This window comes from Ipomoea triloba, chromosome 9, assembly GCF_003576645.1.
Source record: "Ipomoea triloba cultivar NCNSP0323 chromosome 9, ASM357664v1".
NCBI classification, from domain to species: Eukaryota; Viridiplantae; Streptophyta; class Magnoliopsida; order Solanales; family Convolvulaceae; genus Ipomoea; species Ipomoea triloba.
Window position 1 is genome coordinate 4794592 of NC_044924.1, and position 12798 is coordinate 4807389.

A 12798-nucleotide genomic window follows, 5' to 3' on the forward strand; every position below is an offset into this window, starting at 1 on the left:
TATACATGCATGACTTCTTTCTGGTTGTATACTCCATCCTCTATATTAAGATTGGACATAACCATTTTCAATATTGAGATTAGGCCAAGGCATTAATCTAATGAATGAGAAATTATTTTTACATTTTTATTCACTTCTAATTATTCAGCTTTGGTGACATTTCTACATATAATTCTCAACTATCAATCTTCTTTTTTATTATCGTGCACGTTCTAATTTCAAGTAATGTTTGGCCAGAAAACTCGACAGAATGAATAAAACTAATAAGATATTTAAAATCAATGGACTAATAATGAAAAAAGAATTGATAATAAAAAACTATCAGTGATATCATATTAAAAAAAATATACTGATAAAATATGCCACATCCTCGAATCAATAAAGATTTCCAAAACAACTCATTTGATCTCTCTTTCTCACCCCCTTTCTGCCTGTCTCTCCACATACAAAAGTAAAATGGGAGTTTCTCCATGACTGCATACAAAATAAAGCAACCAATGGACCCACTATGGTACAACTACAGAACAAAACAACCCTGTTTAAGTGCTAGATGGAATACACCGAATGAGAATCCACATTGCAGTAAGTTCAGACACAGTATATGGAACAAGAATCAAGAACTCAATCCTGTTTTGGGGGAATACAGAGATTGCTCTCTAGCATGAAAGAGAGATCATGCATCTGTGAGAACAGACTTTCTATATCAGTGTTTGACTGGATTGATGTATTCAAAGTGTCTCCACCCATCACAGATGTATTGAAAATGTCTTCGTCCACTACATCTTTTCCAGCACCGTCACCGAGATTGCTTTTAGCATCTGCTATGCTGAAGAAGTAAGAGATGATTTAAGAAGGGTGATCGAACATTAAGGGTACAAGAAATAGACAATCATTGAAATATCCTCAATTACAGCCACTTATCACAGCAAACAGTGGTAGCCTCTCATAGAGGATCTTTCAAGTCTTATAGAATATTTCAAGAGAAACTAGAACTGAAAAATCATAATTCAGTCTAGAACCTCAGATCAAAGAAATTACAGAGAGCATTTTTTAAGTTACAGTATGAAAACACAAACTGCAAAATTTTAATTCACATGCAGAAATATATATTGCAGATAAAGAACGATCACAGATCTGAGCTTCATGAGAAGCATCATAAGCCAAAAACGATTCAATCCAGAGCAAAGTGCATAATTGCACATATTGAAGAATTTGATTGTATTTCTAAACAATTCATGAACCACATCAACCAATAACATCATTTCTTTTTAATTATTGTGATACATAAAGCTAAAAAGAATGATGCCAAGCCTCACTGTAGAATAAAATGAGTGAATTCCCTTTATCATTAAGCCTCAAAGGATAAAAGAACCAAGGAGTTGCACTTGAATGCTGCTTATTATCATTTATCAGTATGTTCCCCTTCATACCAAACCCCAAAACTCTTGAAGTGAGACAAATGAATCATTCTTTAAATATCTCCATAGCATCAAAACAATGGATCAATATTTTTTGTGATTTAGTAAGCATGTTCAACATTGCATCTCCTGTCATGTATTCATGATTCAAACCTAACAGAGTGGTCCTTTAAGTTTCTGAACACATGTTTTCATTTAATATATATCATATGGCTTTATGCATTTAGAGCTATATCTATGCAGCTATCAGAGGTAAAGCTTGAAACTGAAAAAGTCATATTCCAAGATCTATTGAACACAACGAATGTTATAAATTTAGGGAAAGTAACACAAAAAGTTATAACCAAAGAGATTTATCTAATCGAAATTACCATAAAATATCATAGACTTGGTAATGTGAGGTTAATTCCATGATCTGTTAGACCCATTGATGTAACATAGACATGTGATAATACCTTTAAGTATAAACATCAGAAACAAATGAGTTATCTTGACGCAAACCATCCAAAAGAAATCTAATTCATGACTTGATAAGAATACAATGAATATATTATGATAGTAACCAAATGAATACTGATCAAGGTAAAAACTCTACCACCTAGAAGCTTGAATATTGCAATTATAACTCATGGCAGGAACTTTTATTTTAGTAAGTAGCATGTGAGAAATTTTAAAAGAACAGCACTTATGCACAACTTCAAAATGAGTGATGATTCAAAAATTTAATCTGAGAGCATCTACGAACCTGTCCAACGGATGATCTTGCCAAATAGTCTTAGCCCCTGCTTCCGAAATGCTTTCCGTATGGTGCGAACTGGAAAAGTGATCTGAATGTGAAAAGCTGCTAAAATCCATATCATCAAACTTGCTAGGGCAAAACAAGTTTAATTCTGAAGTGTTCTCCAAAGCATCAACAACGTGATTATCATTTTGTGTCCCTGCCTTTGCCTGAGACTCTTTTATGGCTGTTGAAGCCGTAAAATCATTCCAATCATAAAAAATACCCCCACCCACATTCATTGCATCATAATTAGGTGCAGTGGCATTATCAGATACCAAAGTGTCCAAAGGAAAATCAACCTGATTATCATTTTGTGTGATTCCCTTTCCCAGAGGATCTTTCACAGTACTTGAACTGGTAAAATCATTCCAGTCATCAAAGGAATCTTCATCTATGTTTGTTGCATCGGGTTTAGGTGCACTGGCAACAATGGTTGGCCACTGGCTATCTTGAAACCAGTCAGTTATTGGAGTGTTCAAATTATTTTGTTGTTGAGAATCATTCACTCCAACCATTGGGTCAAATGACCCTTTTTGCTCGAAAGCTTCAGTAGTTGCATTACTCCACAAGTCATCAGAACTCCACTTACTCACTTCATGAAATGCTACTGACTCATCCCCCTTTTTACTTTCATTCAAGTCTTTGCCACTTCCAAAGATGGAATCGATGTCTGTAGAAACATCATTTTGTGTGGTTGCCTTACCCAGGGGATCTTTGACAGTACTTGAACTGGTAAAATCATTCCAGTCATCAAAGGAATCTTCATCTATGTTTGTTGCATTGGGATTGGGTGCACTGACAACATTGGTTGGGAACTGGTTATCTTGAAACCAGTCATCAATTATTGGAGTGTTCACACTATTTTGTTGTTGAGAATCATTCACTTCAACCTTTCGGTCAAATGTCCCTTTTTGCTCGAAAGCTTCAGTAGTTGCATTATTCCCCAAGTCATCAGAACTCCCATTACTCACTTCATTAAATGCTGCTGACTCATCCCTCGTTTTACTTTCATTCAAGACTTTGCTACTTCCAAAGATGGAATCCATTTCTGCAGAAAGATCAACTGCAGAACTTACAAAAGCATTAGATGAATTGGAATTCCCAACTTGACTTTCAGAATCAACTGTAGAACCAAATACAGGGTCAGATGTCTTAGAAACACTCTGAGTTCCAGAATCAGCAGACCTAAAATCTGCCTCCCATCCGGAAAAATCATCAGTTTTGTTGTTTTGAGATGTGGTGACAGCTGGTTGGAAGGATTGAACATTCTGAAACAAACTATAATCAGGAGTAGCAACAGTTTTAGCTATTTCATTTTCAACTGGGTATGATGTAGCAAGCTGTTTACAAGAAGTATTATCACACTTTGGTCTACAAAAAAAATTGTCAAGGTCAATCCCAGTATAATTCAAAGAACTATTGCCCTGTTGTGTCTCCTTGCTTGCACCATTAATCTCTGACTGCTGCACACTGAATAATCTTATTTTGAGATCTAAGAGCTCAGACAAGCAAATGTTATCCTTTGGTGTACTGTGCCTTCTGTTCGCCTCAGTCTTTTCACCCTTTTCACTAGGTGTCCCAACCTTTTCCTGCAAACCAATAGCACTGTCACTAGAATCAAGTTTAAAACTGGTTTGCAAAGCAAATGCCTAAATGAGCAATAAAAATGTGAAACAACTCAAACATGATAATCAAAAGAAAAATAACAAAGTAGATGTGAAATATTTAACTAGACTTTCTTCATTAACAAGTTCCCATAGTATAGACCTCTCATGTAGCTTCTTTCTAATGGAGCAGAGAGGAAGGATGAACCCTTCCCTGAAATAAATTTGTGCACCTATTCGTGTCTGGGTAGCTTCTCAGTTTCAAATCATTGTAGTTCTATATTTGCTAATAGTTTCATTTTCAGCAGTGAATCATAAGCCGTTAATTTCAAAAGGTTCTTTTCTGCTTGTTCATTTAAAGAAAATCAGTTCAGCTTAGCCCAATCCATACCCCACCAACTCACAGCCTTTTCCCTAATGGTCATGACTTAATACACTGCTTATTAAACCAGTTGAACAAATGCCGGAGTTATAAAATCTCCTTCAACAGGAAACTCAAACTTCAACAGCCACATTGCTAAAGACTTCATGTATCCATCAACAGCTTGACCAAGGAAGTTTGTGAGAGAAGATTCAAAGCCACAATTTATTCCCAGGATCACATGACTCTCCTCCTATAGTTCTATAAGCAACAAACTCAAACAAAGAATACCCCCACCCCACCCTTCCCAAAAAACAGGATGAACAAATCAGCTAAACCACACATCTCTAATCTAGTTACAAGGTTTCTGGTTTCACACATCCATAGCATTTCCAATGAAATAATACCACTGTAATGAATAGAACAAGCCTCCATTATGCCAACATCTTAAATTGCATATCAAAAAAACCTAATGAATATGTGAATCTACTCTAAGAGTCTAAGCTATGTGCAACATGTCAAACACAATCTACACCTCGTGGACATTACGAGCAATTGGAGCAAAACAGCCTATGGAAACCATTGACATACCGATCCATCAAGGAGAAGTGACTGGAGCAACCAGCGATAGCTAACAGTGGAGTTGAAGGAAATGGGATCAGGCACAGAAGCGTCATCGCTCTGGTGCAGTTTCTGGCCGCAATATACGCAAATCACAGACTGCAGCCCTCTAAGAAGCCGCCCTCGGCAGTGCTTGCAACGGAGGTCCGGCGGCGAAGCGTCGAATGTGGCGACGGCGGCGGAGACAGAAGGCAAGGGTGAGAGGGTCCGGTCATCGGGATCGTACTCCGGTAGCCCGGATTCCTTCCGCGTCAGGATCTGGACTTGCCGGATCAGATCAGTTGGGAGGTCGTATGACATTTGGGGAAGTTACAGATTATGATGGCATCTAATTGTTAGGGTTTTCAGTATATCCTTATAAAGCTCCCAGCTATGGCTTCGTCTTCGTAGTTTTACTCCGAATTCAGAAATCACCGACGGACTAAATGCATATACGAGATTGAGCAGACAGGTATATCATTCACGCCTAAACTTTATGCTTCCAGTTATGATACTGGATAAGATAATTACCGTACAATAACTCAGAAAAATCTAATGAGAATGAAAAATCCCATCAACTTGTTGAATGAAAATGAAAATAACAAGCTTCATTTGAATATACTGTTCGTTATTATACTATCAAGATAAAACAATGTTTCAAAAAATCAATATAAAACAAAATTAAAAATTTTTTACAAAATTATTTCTTTCTTTACAGTATATGTTTTTAAATAAGATACAAATTATTCGATATGAGTGCTCATTTAGAATGATAACTGAAGTATCACCACACTACATAATAATTAGCAAATAAAAATAGATTTCTTAAAATAACCTAGGTACTTTTTTCTAATGTATATATATATATCTACTATACTAATAAGAGCCAAAGAGAGTTAGGCCTAAAATGGGTATAAAAAATGGCGGTCAAATTATTTAATCAAATTGATGGTTCAGATGAATTATTTAATCAAATAGATGGTTAAGATAATTCAGATTAATATTATTAATAGAGATTACCTAATTTAACCTTACTTTTATGATTATCCGTTAAGTTTTCGTTAAATATTCTCTTCTCCGATAATATTCCGTTAACTTTTAACTTATCCATTAATTTTTATAAAAAAGGTCTTAGGTTCGAACCTCATCTCAATCAAATTTGACATAATTAAGTTTCTCACTCTATTTTACTCTTATTAAATTAAATAAATTAGTAGCTACAATACATATGTATTTCTTTAATTTATATTTTTTTTTTTTCGAAGATAAACGTAGCTATTCCATTAATTCATAACATAAAACGTTTACATCAATTATCAATGAAATGGTAAACCATTCTTTACAGTCAGACATAGAAACAACTTTTCTAACTATGCTATAGAAAACTTGAATCGCAGACTGTTTCATAACTATGAAGCTATGCTCCTTCAGGAAGCTTAAAGCTTCTTCAAAGATCTGGGTCTTCGTCATCATTCTTTTTTGCTCGCCCAGGATAAGATCAACACTTGTCGAAACCAAACTAAACGATTTATGCTAATGAAAATGAAAAGCTCGTGAAAGTAACGAGAGGAAAAATGCTCGTGAAACTAACGAGAGGAAAACACAATAATAGAGAAAAAAAAAGTGGGTAAAGTCAAAGTAGGGTTAGGAGTTCAAGACTACCAACACAAACCCCAATACCTACCAACTATTATTTTATTCAAAGGGAGAGAAAACGGAAGAAGAAGATCTGTGGCGGTGGTCGGAGGCGGACGGAACTACGACGATGCTCAGGGCGGAAGAAGAGCGAGAGCAAACATGGAAGGTGACCAAAACCGCCGGCTCAAAGCTCTATTAGAGCTCCGGCCGGAGGCCGGCGGTGGAAGCCGAAGTTGAGCAGCAGAGAAAGGCGTTTCATTTTAGAGAGAAAAGGGAGGCAACATTCCTTTAATTTAGAATTACGTATCTACAATACCTTTATTTGAAAAAATTATTCATTATCAAAAAATTAAATTAAATAAGAGAAATAATTTTATTAGTTATATTGTCTTTATTTTCTCTCCTGCAAATATTCTTTACATTCAAATTTATCAATTGATATTCATTACATTGTCCATTATTTTATTTTTACAATATAATTAAATATCAAAGTTATAGTACAAAATAATGTTATATATTTATTTAGCAAGTATTTTATTAATACTATGAAAAAAAATTAAAATAATTTGAACCTAATTATATTAACTACTTGGGGATTGGTTGACAAAGAAAGTACTCGAATAATAACCCAACAAATTGAAGCGGAATCACTCTATTTTACTCTTATTAAATTAAATAAACTGTAGTTACACAAAAAAATGGTACATATGTATTTCTTTAATACCATGAAAAAAAATAAAAAGAATAGTTTGAAACCAATCATATTAACTACTTGCAGGATTTGTTGACAATGAAAGTACTCAAATAACCCATTACCCACCAAATTGAAGCGAGGAACTACCTTTTAATATATTTGGAATACATAATACTTTAAATTTTCAAATTTTTATTAATTTATTTAATCTTTTTTCTTAAACTAGGGATTTCTTTATGCTACCAACAATAATTATTGAACCAAATGAACCCCAAGCAGAACACCTAAAGGAAAGTCCATAGCTTTTATATCATAATCTCATTGCATGACGTTGTTATCTATGCTACCAACAATAACCGAATTGCAAATAACACACTACCAACAAAAAGGAAGAGAACAAATAGTAAAGATGAAGACAATGACAATGCTACCAATTTGTTTATTTATTCACATAATCCCCATGGACACTGATGTTGTATTCAAAGAAGCCTGTTTAATGTATTCATGGGGTGAGTTGCCCCATATTTCGTTGAAGTTCCAATCTACGAAGTTTGTCGATTTTTTTTTTCCTGAATGAACTTTAGTTGTGGAGGATCTGTGTTCCCAAAGTTTTGCCTGAGGCATTATGTAGATTTTTATTTTTTTATTTCACGAGAGTTGTTCAACTTATGGAGTATATTTCTTCTACTCCTGAACTTTGATCTCTGAATTCTGGCTTAATCCAAAGGTAAACTGCCGTAATTTGTTTAACCAAGGGATAAATTTTGAAATTTTTAATGTGAATGCCATTTCATAGGAAATATATGTATGGTGTTGATAACATTATATGATATGATATTATGAATTATGATGTTCGGCGTGCACCCATTCTAATTGTATATTTGTATGTAATAATTTGTTTAAATTCTGCCATTAAAAAAAAAGGTGTCAATTGTATGTAATAAGTTTAAATTCTTGTCATAAAAATTTTGCCGAAAAATACCTATGACCAACTTTTTCTTTAGTAATACGGAGTATATATTTTATAATTGAGCTCTAATATTTGAAAAGGTTTATATATTTTAGATTCTCTTTAAAAACAAATTTTAAATGTTTAATTGGATACAATAATAATAATGTTAGCATGTTAATATTCTAGTAAAATTGCTTAATATTGTAATTTATTAAGCATATAAGCAAAGTTTGATTACGATTTCAATCTATTTTAATTTGAAAGGGAAACAAAAAAAAAGGCACTCCGCTATTTAAAAGCATTATACAAAACTGATATTTTATTTTATATATTCAACTTTTAAAAGATTCAATTATAGTATGTTTGTGAGATTTCATCGACTTACGAAATAAATGTGTTAAATAATTAATACTCCGTATAATAATAAGCCAAACTTAAATACATGTGATAATAGGAAGTGCAATCCCATTAATATATCATTTTTAGACCAAATATTTAGACTATCGATTTTACAAGGTTGCAAACATTTATTATAGTAATAATTATAATTAATTTTCTATATTATCTTGGATTCATATACTTTGAGTTAGATTTTTAAATAAAAAAATTCAACATTCAATTACCCATGTATAAACTTCTCCTATATAATCTTGCATTGATATACTTTCAAATATTTATTTAAATATAAACATTGGGCATTAACCCATTCGCGCAATGAGCGTATAAAACTAGTTAATACTAATAAGAGTCAAAGAGAGTCAAAAATGGCGGTCAAATTATTTAATCAAATTGATGGTTCAGATGAATTATTTAATCAAATAAATGGTTAAGATAATTCAGATTAATATTATTAATAGAGATGACCTAATTTAACCTTACTTTTATGATTATCTGTTAAGTGTTTCGTTAAATATTCTCTTATCGGTTAATATTCCGTTAACTTTTAACTTACCCATTAATTTCTATAAGAAATGTCTTAGGTTCGAATCTCATCTCAATCAAAATGGGTAGAAAGTTTTCATTTTCAATACTAAAAATACACAATTCAATGTCGTTTAGGACTAGATCGGCCTTACAAGGTCAACCATGATCCATAGTATAACATCTAGCTCAATTCATAACATGATTGACATCTCTAGTGATTCAAATTGTCATTTTGCAGCATGTATAGATTGATGAGTGATAACCTTGTAAGGCGGATCTGGTCTTAAATGACATTGAATTGTGTATCTTTAATATTAAAATTGGAAACTTTCATAATGTAAGCTGTGTTTCTAAGTCAAAATACAAACAATTGTACTAAATTTAAAAAGGTTTTAATTATGTACTTTTAGTATTAGAATCGACTATAGTATTTGAAAGGAACTTGTAAATACAAAACATGGTAATCAATTACGTATATGTTAACATTGTGTGTTCGCAGTATACAAATTATAAATTTGTAAAAGGTAAATTGTGAATATTTAATATGTAAATTGTGTAAAGGTTCACGTTACAAAGTGGACCCGAGGTGGATTCAGGTCCACATAATAATTTGCCACGAAATGGGTTTTAACAAAATATGTAAAAATGGGCCTCGAGCTTTGCATACGGCCCATGACGAGAACCAGAAATCATGGAAGCCTTTGGGAAGAAAAACTATAAATCCAATACCAAATGGGATTAGGAAAGAGGAAAGAGGAAAAGGACCCAGATTTGAACCCGAATCCGAATCCAAAAAAAAATCCGTTTCATTTGTGAGGGAATAAAATTGCTCCGACCCTCTCACCTCATCTCATCTAACTCCAAAAAACGCTTATCTCCCGTCCCAGCTCAATCGCCTCCCTCTTACACCTTCCGACCACGGCGGCGATCGGCTAATTCCTATATTCGCCTCTTCAATTTGAAGAAATCTGAACTATTAATTGAATTTGGTAAGAGATTCACACTTACAGTTGTGTATGCATATATATATCTATTCGTGTATGTATATACCGGCGTGTTGCGTGTATGGATGCATATATGTGTAGTTCACAGATAAAATCAGAAAGACAGATGTTGTATGAGCGCGGTATTGCTTGAAAAATGCACGTTTTCACCGCTCATACTGGAAAAAAGCGCTGCTCTATGATGTCTTTTTAGCACATTTGAGTTAATGGAGTAGATTATGTGGAGTATGAACCCTAGATTGAAAGTTAGCTTCATTTCCAAACAAGTATAAATGCCTTCTTTCATGGGTAATTTTGTTGGTTAAAGTTTCATCATTATTCAACTAATTTCTGAGCTAAACATTGTTTCAAGTTATCTAGCTTTGAGCTATTTTTATTAATCTTGAAAATTGAAAGATGGGTTTTGCTCAGATTTCAGTGCTATCATAGTTTACCTCATTAAACCCTAAAAGTGATAGGTTACATAGTGTTTTTTTTAACTATCCAACCATTGGTTGAGTGCAATGTCTAACTGGTACAGTATCCATTTTTCCAGACTTGAATATGTATTATCCATCTTATTAATGAACTTACTTTACGGGTCCAGTCTTCTAAAAGCAAAAACCTCTAAAACATAATGGAAGACTCATACAAAGCATGCAAAACATTTCAAAATTAAAAAGCCAAAATAAATATGAAAGAAGCTACACATTTACAACTGATTCCTTGGCGTTTCTTTCTATGAAGTATACATAAAGCAACTAATGCAACTCTAAATAATGAAGAGCTATTAGTCTCAAGGGATCCAATTTCTTTTTCCAAAAGACTGGAAGAATGGAGAACTTATATGCTACAAGAATTGCTGTTTGTTCTTACTCTTTGATTTCAAATTTCTGTCATTTGCATATTTTCTTGACTTGTGCATTTTTGCATATGTTGTTCTAGTTGCATCCCTTGTGTGATTAAATGACCTTTGCAAATGTAGGTGAAGTTTATGACAGCTTCTGTGCAACCTAATTTCACAGACATGGATGATGATGATGAGATGCCCTTACGTTTCAAGCGTCCTAACATGGCATCAAAGTCGAATGTATCAAACTCTGAGCCAAATACATCATCATCTCAAAAGCATGATGGACAGGTAGGGAGGCAGATCTCCAATGCCAATTCTCTTAATGGTCAAAATTCTACTGTTCAAAAGGACAAAACAGTCCCCTCCTCCAAGGCATCGCCAGTGAAATCACCATTGGTTAGCCCAAGAGTGTCACCTCCAACAAGCAAGACATCACCAGCAAATACTGTTGCTAAAAACTCAAAACCGTTAGCTTCTCCAGCTAATCGGTCAACTAATTTAAACCAATGCAGATCAAACACGGTTGTTAAGGAGGAGAAGCCATCTGTTTCAGATCCAAATGACGAATCAGACTCTGAAGATGATAAGCCATTGAGTAATAGGGTAGGATTGTCAAAAAGCAGTTCCAATCATTGTAACAAAGTGCCTGGTGCTTCAACATCGGGTCCAAAGGTTGTAAAGGATGAAGATTCAGATGACGAAATGCCCCTGTCAACAAGAATAAAAATGAAATCCAATCCAGGGGCTCCTACCATGAAGTCGCCTGACACCAATAAGAATAATAAACCTGTACTGCCTAAACGTGAGCAAAATGGTTCTGCATCTTCTACAGTGCCGAGTAAGAGATCTCCAGTTGAGATCAAATCTGCTGGTCAGAGCTCGGTTAAAAAGCCCAGGCTTTCTGATACTTCTGTTTCTGCCAAGTCTAAGCAACCATTGGTAAAAGCAGAAAAGAATGAAGACGATGATGAAGATAACATTCCTATATCACAAAGAATTAAGAAGTCATCTACTCCGGTTAATAAGTCATCATCTACAAAAAAAGCAACTGCAGTTGTTTCTTCCTCACGTAAAATAATGAAAAAGAAAATAGTGAAGAAAAACTCTAAATACTCTCAGTCATCAAAGGTACCCCCCAGCTCTGGTGAAGCACAAAAATGGACTACTTTGGTTCACAATGGTGTAATTTTTCCCCCACCATACAAGCCTCACGGAGTTAAGATGCTATATAAGGGACAACCAGTTGATCTCACACCAGAGCAAGAGGAGGTTGCTTCTCTCTCTCTATCTCTGAATTTATTGGGTACACACAAGTATGTAATATTAAATGGTCTAACATTTTTGTTGCAGGTTGCAACAATGTATGCAGTGATGCTAGATACAGAGTACATGGACAAACCTAAATTCAAAGAGAACTTCATGAATGACTGGAAGAAACTACTTGGAAGAAATCATGTAATTCAGAGTTTGGAGCACTGTGATTTCAGCCCTATATATGACTGGCATCTGAAAGAGAAAGAAAAGAAGAAGCAAATGAGTTCAGAAGTAAGTTGACAGTTGTTGAAATTTGAAAATTTACGGAATGTGGCTAGGTTTTGTTTAAAATAACTAATTGGTGATTTAATATGTGCACTGTCTCATTAAATAAATAATATGTGAATTATTGGTGAACTTGTCATTAAACACTTGTCTTAGGTCACATGTATCTTAATCTTTGTTTATTACTTCTGACCTATAGTCTCATCCAAAATTTCATTATTGTGACATAAACTTATGGAGTCTAAGAGATGCCTTCCATTTGCAGGAGAAGAAGGCTTTAAAAGAAGAGAAACTGAAGCAAGAAGAGAAGTATATGTGGGCCATTCTTGATGGTGTAAAAGAGAAGGTTCTCATCTGTCTTTTCTACTGTTTGCTTTTGGGTTTCCTTTTTCCTCCTTTTCTCATCTTTATTTATTAATCTTTTGTTCTTGTGTTTTTTTTTTTTGGGGCG

At 34.1% G+C, this 12798-nt stretch overlaps 2 protein-coding genes across 4 annotated transcripts in view; one reads left to right on the plus strand and one right to left on the minus strand.

The window, feature by feature from the left end:
- Positions 1 to 308: 308 nt before the first annotated feature.
- Positions 309 to 5336, minus strand: LOC116030222. The gene is made up of 3 exons (XM_031272397.1): positions 4756 to 5336; positions 2164 to 3788; positions 309 to 826 (listed from the first exon to the last, which is right to left on the minus strand). The coding sequence occupies exons 1-3, from the start codon at positions 5083 to 5085 to the stop codon at positions 622 to 624; spliced, it is 2160 nt and encodes a 719-aa protein (XP_031128257.1). The 5' UTR covers positions 5086 to 5336; the 3' UTR covers positions 309 to 621.
- Positions 5337 to 9756: 4420 nt separating this feature from the next.
- LOC116029321 (DNA topoisomerase 1 alpha-like) overlaps positions 9757 to 12798 on the plus strand; it is a 6889-nt gene continuing 3847 nt past the window's right edge. The window contains exons 1-4 of one of the 3 annotated variants that reach the window (XM_031271273.1): positions 9757 to 9961; positions 10941 to 12077; positions 12159 to 12353; positions 12613 to 12693. In XM_031271273.1, the coding sequence (XP_031127133.1) occupies positions 10950 to 12077; positions 12159 to 12353; positions 12613 to 12693 (1404 nt within the window). In that variant the 5' untranslated portion in view covers positions 9757 to 9961; positions 10941 to 10949. The remainder of the gene's footprint in view (positions 9962 to 10940; positions 12078 to 12158; positions 12354 to 12612; positions 12694 to 12798) is intronic. The other 2 variants (XM_031271271.1, XM_031271272.1) reach the window with 2 other exon arrangements.

Bases quoted from the DNA above. Each gene is read 5' to 3' on its own strand.
- LOC116030222 (XM_031272397.1), bottom strand. From the start codon at position 5,085: ATGTCATACGACCTCCCAACTGATCTGATCCGGCAAGTCCAGATCCTG. The intron at 3,789-4,755 runs GTATGTCAATGG...ATTGGTTTGCAG, and splicing joins CACTTCTCCTTGATGGATCG to GAAAAGGTTGGGACACCTAG. The intron at 827-2,163 runs GTTCGTAGATGC...TTACTTCTTCAG, and splicing joins CAAGATCATCCGTTGGACAG to CATAGCAGATGCTAAAAGCA.